The sequence below is a fragment of the Mercenaria mercenaria genome, chromosome 6 (genome assembly GCF_021730395.1).
Source record: "Mercenaria mercenaria strain notata chromosome 6, MADL_Memer_1, whole genome shotgun sequence".
Taxonomy (NCBI): domain Eukaryota; kingdom Metazoa; phylum Mollusca; class Bivalvia; order Venerida; family Veneridae; genus Mercenaria; species Mercenaria mercenaria.
Window position 1 is genome coordinate 85,430,135 of NC_069366.1, and position 8,808 is coordinate 85,438,942.

The 8,808-nt window shown below is 35.2% G+C and overlaps 1 protein-coding gene across 1 annotated transcript in view; it reads left to right on the top strand.

Annotated features, from left to right (window-relative positions):
• LOC123548335 (uncharacterized) overlaps positions 1–8,384 on the top strand; it is a 36,302-nt gene extending 27,918 nt beyond the window's left edge. The window contains exons 10-12 of the mRNA XM_053546946.1: positions 150–212; positions 719–808; positions 2,227–8,384. Of these exons, the coding sequence (XP_053402921.1) occupies positions 150–212; positions 719–808; positions 2,227–2,946 (873 nt within the window). The 3' untranslated portion in view covers positions 2,947–8,384. The remainder of the gene's footprint in view (positions 1–149; positions 213–718; positions 809–2,226) is intronic.
• Positions 8,385–8,808: the final 424 nt, after the last annotated feature.

An 8,808-nucleotide genomic window follows, 5' to 3' on the forward strand; every position in this document is an offset into this window, starting at 1 on the left:
GACACAAGAGTTAAAATTTGAACTGATTGGTTCAGTGTCAATTATTGAAACACCAATGATCATTGGTTTATTTCTAAGCTTTTCATCAAATGATGATATTGTGAAATTAAATGACTATGTTGAAGATGGCAGAAATATTTATATTGCAGATGATGAAAGCGGTTCAAGAAAAGTTGGATCTAGAGAAAACATTGAGCGAAAATATTGTTCAGGTAACAGCATTTTTTTTATAGAACCTTGTTTATTCATGTAAAAATGTAGAATAATGCTTTCTGGTGAAAATATGGTAATTGTTTGTTTCAGTTTTACCAAATTTACCAAACAAGTTTTAACGTTTTAACCTTGATGAGAGACGTATGTAGCAAATAGTGAGCATTTAGTTATCTCAAAATGTCTTTTGACATAGTTGCAGTGCCTTTGTTTAGCAATGGCCTGCTGGTCTAATGACCTGTCTTAGATGGTACTTGCTGACAGCAAATTGGTACATTGTACTGGTAAAAAGATTAAACAACTAAATATGTTTTCCTGACATTTCACAGAAATTCCATGGCAAAATGGCTTTATTGGTGAAACAAAGAGATACTTATGATAGAGATGTATAGTACCTCCTTGCTTATTACCTAAATTTATGAAACCAATATATAAAATATGCAAGGGATGAGGTTAAGAATAGAAACTTCAAAGTGAACAATATGTAAATTATCTTGTATTATTTCAGCTAAAGCAGGAAGTGGGTCAGCTAGAGAGTACAAATAGAGAACTGATGGAACGTTTACAGGAACTATCTGGGTCTGATGAAAAACTTGAGGTAAATTTGTCATTTTATTATGGTTTACACATTGCATCTCAGTGGGCTTGACATAGAGGGCCAACCCTATAGCATAGTGGATAGAGCAATACTGCCACAACTGTAGGTTCAAAACCTCTTTTAGGGTGTAGATTTGTTTTATATGAAGAAGCCACCCAGCCAGCTTATGGAAGGTTGATGGTTCTAACCAGTTGCCCACTCGTGCCTGAAATAATGCCTACCTTGGGTCGTCATCCATCACAGAAACTTGAAAGCACCTAAATATATGATCTTTGATTGTGTTGGTGTGGTATTAAACCCATTCTTCAAAAGTAGAGCAACAAAGAACTTGAGATGGTGCAAGTTCAACTGTTTTCAAGGATAATTTGATGGGTCAAAACGTCAGATGTCATTTTTTCTCCATCCCTTTTTCATAATAAGAGGTTGTCAGTTACTTGGGGAGAACAAGTCAGTACTGGTATATAATTTAAGTCAAGTCAAATAATTTTTATATGCAGGCCACATATACAAACAACACAACACATGCTCTAAAGAGCTTTTATATTGACTGACATAATTATATGAGCCGCGCCATGAGAAAACCAACATAGTGCTTTTGCAGCCAGCATGGATCAAGACCAGCCTGCGCATCCGCGCAGTCTGGTCATGATCCATGCTGTTCGCTAACGGTTTCTTTAATAGCAATAGGCTTTGAAAGCGAACAGCATGGATCCTGGCGCACCTGATCAGTAACTCGAGAACTTTGACCCAGAATGTTGAAAGTTTATAGGATGATTGGACATGTAGAGTAGATGACCAAAGTTGTTTTGGGGGTCACTTGAGCTATGAACAAGGTCACAGGTATCTGAACATGGAAAACGGTTTCCAGTCAATAACTTGAGAACCACTTAACCCAGAATATTGAAACTTAATAGGATGATTGGACAGAGTAGATGAACCTGGACATGCAGAGTAGATAAACCTTTTTGATTTTGGGGTCACTTGATTAAAGGTCAAGGTTTGCTGAGTGACAGGGACCTGAACATGGAAAACGGTTTCCGATCAAGAACTTGAGAACCACTTGACCCAGGATGTTGAAACTTCATAGGATGATTGACATGCCTATTGCAGCCTATCATCAGTGTCTCTTTGACTTTCGCTCCTGTCCCCTATTGACTTTTTGCCTATTATGACTATGCATTGGGGGAGACATATGCTTTTCTACAAAAGCATCTTCTAGTTTTGTACCAAATGTACTGAACAAGTGAACATTGTTTATGGCAAATTAAACAATTGGCAGTGTAAATTTGGTCAAACTTTAAAATGTTTCAGATACTAGTAACCAATATTTTATTTTGCTGCTTCAAGCCAATACTCAGCAGTGTTGAACTTCAGTGTTTTATGTAAAATATATAATTTTCTGGGGTTTTTTTTTGCAGGTATTGAATGTAAAAATTGAAGAACAGAAGAGAGAGATTACAAATCTTAAACTAGAAATTGAAGCTTTGATGTCTGAAAATGAACAGTTGTCAGGTGAAAAGAAGTCACAGTTCTCTCAGCTACAGGACTTACAGTCATTTAAAACACATAATGAGAACTTGACACAGGACTTAAGATCTATGGCCCAGAAAAACATGGAACTTACGCATAAGGTATCACATTTGGAAGCCCGTTTGAAAGAAGCATCTAATTCGAAAGATCAAATTGAATTAATAGATAACTTGAAAAATAAACTTGGAAAGTTACATAAAGAACGCTCAGTGGCTGTAGAAAAAGAAGAATTTTATCAAAAACATGTTGGAGATTTGAAGTACGAGATAGAAATGTTGAAAGAAAAGGTTCAAAGTGCTGAAGTTACAAAAGATCGTGTGTTGGAGGAATATTACAGAGTATTATCAGAATTACAATATTTGAAAAAGAATTATTCAGGTGACAGCAACAATAAGAACTTCAAGGACTTTGTGAAACTCAAACGGGAGGTTGGAATATTGCGTGATGAGAATTTAGAACTTAGAAAAGGGAACCAGAGGGTCATGTCAAGTGGGAGTGTCTCGAGTTTACCAGTGCTGAAATTTGAAGTCGATGCACCTTTAGTGAAATCTGGTGGTAGTAAAAAGGGACATAAAACAAAGAAAGCATCTAGTTTAACTTCAGTTTAAAAAGTCGGCAGTGCTGTTAAGAGGGGCAAAATCTAGAAATCAAAATGTGTATTGGTAACCAAATGTGATTCAAACAAAGTAGAAACGCTCTGCCTGTTTTACATTGACATAAATGAGAACTCAGAAGAATTATTCAAATTGGTTTAAAAGAGATGGAGATTTCTGATTTTCTCACTCATGGCGTTGAATTCTACATGTGAGGAATCTGTCCAGCTGGCTTACGGAAGTTGGGTGGTTCTACCCAGGTGCCTGCCCTTGATGAAATAGTGCACGGAGGGGCACCTGGGGTCTTCCTTCAGCATCACAGCTGGAAAGTTTCAGTATGATCTGAATTGTGTTGGTGCGATGTTAAACCCAGCTGAACAAACAAACAGATCTGGGATATGCTTTTATAACACTTAGGTACTTTTTAGCCAGCCTAGGACACATTTTCAATTAAGTTAGACAAAGTACGAAATGATGAATTCATATGATGCATACACATGATGTGTAATACATGCTCCTGTTGCTTTTGGTAATAATATAAGTACTGGTAACTATGACATTTAGATGTTTTCAAGTCACCATAATGTTGGGTCACATTTAATTTTTAATGAAAAATATTTCTGTATATGGTAGTAGTATGGGGTCACTTGTTATATGGGTTATATAGGAATAAATACATTATCAGATCATATTTCCTAGACTGTTTAATTATAACTACCTGATGACCCTAAGCGATTAGGGGTCATCTTGACTGTGACCTTGACCTTCTGACTTACTTTCTTGTTTTTTAAGATACAGCCTTGAAATTTGGATGAAATGTACAGTTTTGCACACCAGTCTTAAAACTGACTTTCAGTGACCATGAATGTGACCTAATGACCTTCTTTCTAATAATTTAGCATCAGTTTGCCATTTTAAACATGTGGCTCATATTACTCGGGTGAGCGATTCAGGGTCATCATGACCCTCTTGTTTCAAAATCCCGTCTTGGATTGTAGTTTGTTTAAGACACACAAATTACACATTTTTTGCTTGGTTTGTGGTTTTGTTCTTAGATTTAGTATCTGGTATCTTAGATAATTGCAGCTTGAGCTTTACCTTAAGGTTAAAAGTTATGCACGCTTACTTGCACACTATTGTTTTTTGGATTGTCACAAAAGTTTGTTAAGATGACTTACAATTTCATTGTTCTGTGTATTTTAGTATATAGGAATATTAATGCAAAAGGTATTGTTATATCGAAAGTAAATTATGACATATGTTGGAATATTGTTTGAACATGATGGAATTAGCTAAGCTTAATGTGTAAACAATGTTGAAATATCAATACTTAACCCTTATCATGCTGGACATGGTTGATTCTGCCTTTTTGACCAGTGTAGATCATGATCAGCCTGCACATCAATGCAGTCTGAACATGATCTGCACTGTTCGCTCTTCAGTCAGTATCTTTTTGGTAAGCATTCCTTTTAACAGTAAATGGTTCTGTCCAAATTGAAAGATGGACAAGTTCATTATAGAAATTTAGCAGGGTATTTAGGGTTAAGGTATCGTGAACATTTTGGAATATCAATACTAAAGGTATTTTCAGCATTTTGGAATACTAATGCTTAAGGTATTTTGAATATTTTGGAATATCAAGGTTTTATGTGATGTGTGTTTGAATATCAGTTTTATGTGTAGGGAAAATGACAGTAACCTGGGTACCAATGCTGAGGGAATATGTTATATATTAAGTAACAGTATTTAGTATTTCTAATGTTGCTTTGCAGATGGCAAAATTGTTTGCCCAGGAGCCTTATTTTGCCTGAAATAATAATGGCATAATAATAATAATGATATTAATAGACAAACAGTGAATTGTAAAAAGTCATTCAGAAATAGAAATGACATGGTAAGCTAAATGTGCAAACATGGTCAAGTATCAGATTTTCTGTTTTTAGCTCATCTGATTTTTTGAAAAAAAATGATGAGTTATTGTCATCACTTGAGCGGTTGTCGGCGTCGGCGTCTGCGTCGACGTTGCCTGGTTAAGTTTTATGTTTAGGTCAGCTTTTCTCCTAAACTATCAAAGCTATTGCTTTGAAACTTGGAATACTTGTTCACCATCATAAGCTGACCCTGTGTAGCAAGAAACATAACTCCATCTTGCTTTTTGCAAGATTTATGGCCCCTTTTGTACTTAGAAAATATCAGATTTCTTGGTTAAGTTTTATGTTTAGGTCAACTTTTCTCCTAAACTATCAAAGCTATTGCTTTGAAACTTGGAATACTTGTTCACCATCATAAGCTGACCCTGTACATCAAGAAACATAACTCCATCTTGCTTTTTGCAAGAATTATTGCCTCTTTTGGACTTAGAAAATCAGTTTTCTTGGTTAAATTTTATGTTTAGGTCAGCTTTTATCCTAAACTATCAAAGCTATTCCTTTAAAACTTGCAACACTTGTTCACCATCATAAGCTGACCCTGTACAGCAAGAAACATAACTCCATCCTGCTTTTTGCAAGATTTATGGCCCCTTTTGGACTTAGAAAATATCAGATTTCTTGGTTAAGTTTTATGTTTAGGTCAACTTTTTCTCTTAAACTATCAAAGCTATTGCTTTAAAACTTGCAACACTTGTTCACCATCATAAGCTGACCCTGTACAGCAAGCAACATGACTCCATCCTACTTTTTGCAATAATTATTGCCCCTTTTGGACTTAGAAAAATCATTTTCTTGGTTGAATATTATGTTTAAGTCAGCTTTTTTCATAAACTATCAAAGCTATTGCTTTAAAACTTGCAACAGTTTTTCACCATCATAAGTGGACACTGTACATCAAGAAACATAACTCTATCCTGCTTTTTGCAAGAGTGATGGCCCTTTTTAGACTTAGAAAATCATGGGTAGGACAATATTTCTATTAAACAAAAAAAATCAGATGAGCGTCAGCACCCGCAAGGCGGTGCTCTTGTTAACATTCATATCAACTAACAAGCCCATAAAATGAAAAATTGTCGCATATTTTATCAATAATCAAGCACAGATACAGTCATTTATCACATGTTTGACGTCGCGGGAGTATAATAAAGCCATTAAATAAAAATGATTATACACTAGTGTAATAAAGCTTTGACGTCGACGTCGTTTATAGTGTAGCAGACGTTGGTCAAATTGACTTGTTTATATAGTAAAAGAAAGTAAAATTTTTGATGTTTTGACAGGAAAGGCTAACATGTGATAAAAAGAATATTACATTTGTGACTTTCCACATTGAATTTATTAAACTTGTTGAATAAAATTGATAAAATGCTCGGCAGAGCCTCGCGTTTTATTATTTTATTCAACTCGTTTAATAAATTCAATATGAAAAGACACTCATGTAATATCCTCTATATCATGTTATGTAATTCAGCTCACTTAACATTCTTTACTTCAGTACAGCACAACTTGCATTAAGAGACCAACACCCAGGAGAAGGAGAAAAAGTGGTCTTTGAACACAACTGGTCTTTTGATACAGCATAATTTGTTCCTTATGAACACAATTGGCAGTTGAAAAAGTGGTCCCTTTATGCAAATTGTCTCCTAATAGATAGGTCTCTCAAGCATGTCTGGCTTTATTACTTCTGCTTGTGCCACAATCTCACAGTTAAGTCAAGGTATTTGTCACCATTGTGAACCGTTAACAGTTTCTTTGTTGTTTCTACTTTTAAACGATTCCTTATTTCAGTCACAGTTCTGTTCACATTTGAAAACACTCATTCAACTTCTGCCAGTCAGCAGTACTAATTAGAATTACAGCTGCAGCTGCAAACATTTTTTCAATGGACAGACAGATGTTACTTGTTGTGTTTACAAACTGATGATTGTCCTTTCTTAGGAGAAGGGACAGTCAAATTTATTATGGGTACTATTGATGTCTGACCACATGCTTCAGCTGGTCCCACTCTAGAAGACATTAATCAGTATCTACCCACAATGATTGGCTGAGAATTGTTCCCCAAAGTTGAAGGTATAAAAAAATAAATTATATTCCTGTATGACTACATATGCCAATTCATAGGGCATTTGTTTTTTTGCGGTTCCAATTGATGTATTGTCTTCCCTTTGTTACATTTAGCTCATGTGTCTCCTGCGACAGATTTTGTTTTCAGTTCCAATTGGCACCTTTATAGAAGTCTTGTATAAGTTTTTAATGTCATCATTGTAAACTTCTCCGTGACTATTTGATAAACGACATTGTGTCTGAAATCATTAGTTCTCCACCTCTGATTCATGTGGGGAAGTTGGCATTTACTTGCGGAGAACAGGTTTGTACTGGTACAGAATCCAGGAATACTGGTTAGGTTAACTGCCCGCCGTTACATGACTGAAATACTGTTGAAAAACGGCGTTAAACCCAAAACAAACAAACAAATCATTGTAAACTTCTTATAAACTTTAATGGTTCTGTTTTTACAGCTTTTTGATCAGTTCATGTTATCAACAATTATTTTATGTTTCTAGAAAAGCCTTATTGTGATAGATACACAGGTATGTACAGTAAATTACCAGTCACTCGAAGTTGCAACAAATGAGCAAATTTTTCAAGTTATCCAGGGTTTCTTTGAAAATCTGAACAATTACTTCAACATAAAATTAACATGTTTTTATGTTTAATTAGTACTGTATGTTAGGGTTTGAAATAGTGCACACCTAATACATGTATAGCTACGCACAACATAAATGAGCCGTGCCATGGGAAAACCAACATAGTGGGTGTGCGACCAGCATGGATCCAGACCAGCCTGCGCATCCGCGCAGTCTGGTCAGGATCCATGCTGTTCGCTAAGAGTTTCACCAATTCCAATAGGCTTTAAAAGCGAACAGCATGGAGCCTGACCAGACTGCGCGGATGCGCAGGCTGGTCTGGATCCATGCTGGTCGCACACCCACTATGTTGGTTTTCTCATGGCACGGCTCAAATGTGTATTACTACTAGAAAAAAGGATTTTTTAAAAAATAAAATGCCTTTATACATGATATTTAGTTTTAATGAAATAAATTGAATGAAAAATAATTAGAAATACAGTCACTTTATTTATTTGGTTAAATTAAACTCGTTTCATGACATTTTTTTTGCATTTAAAGTTAGTATCTAAAACTGTTCCATAGAAAGATGCACATTGGGTTTCTTAAAACGTTTCATCACCTTTGTTCACATAAATTAGCCATTAAATTACATTATGGTTGTGTAAGATGAAGTCCAAAGTATTTGTACAAAAATAAAAGCACTAAGAACAGTGTAGGAATTTTTGAATAAGTGTGCTTAATGTGTTTATTATAGAAATGTTTAAAAATATCAGAGAATAAAGAAAAAAATCTAAATAAAATTTAGTATTGAGATGACCAATAGCATATTATATTGAGTAGTACTGTTGTTATGTGATTGCATTGTTATGTGGAATAAATTATTTGAAGATTATCTGTTTTGTTTAATTTATTTGTATTCCATTTTTCAGTCTTGTCATTTTGGTAGAACCAGATGCATGAAGTGTTAGATTAACAGCTATGTAAGAGTTTTTCCCTTCCATCAGTGAATAGTACCCATGGCCTATTATGTACTGTAATGCATCCTCCTACTGCCCATTGCAGCTGAATATAGTATACTGGTAATACATTTTGCAGTTGTATGTAATACAATACCTGTTTGTAAAACACGTGTGCCCCTCATGATGGGTTGTTTGTGATCACTATGATCTTGACCTTTGACCTACTAACCCCACAAAAATAGGTATCATCTACTTCATAAGCCTAATTATGCTGTAACAAGTTCGAAGATACCGAGTCAAATGATTCTCAAGTTAGTGAGCAGAAACCCTTTTTAAAGTTCAGGAAGGGGCCATCTT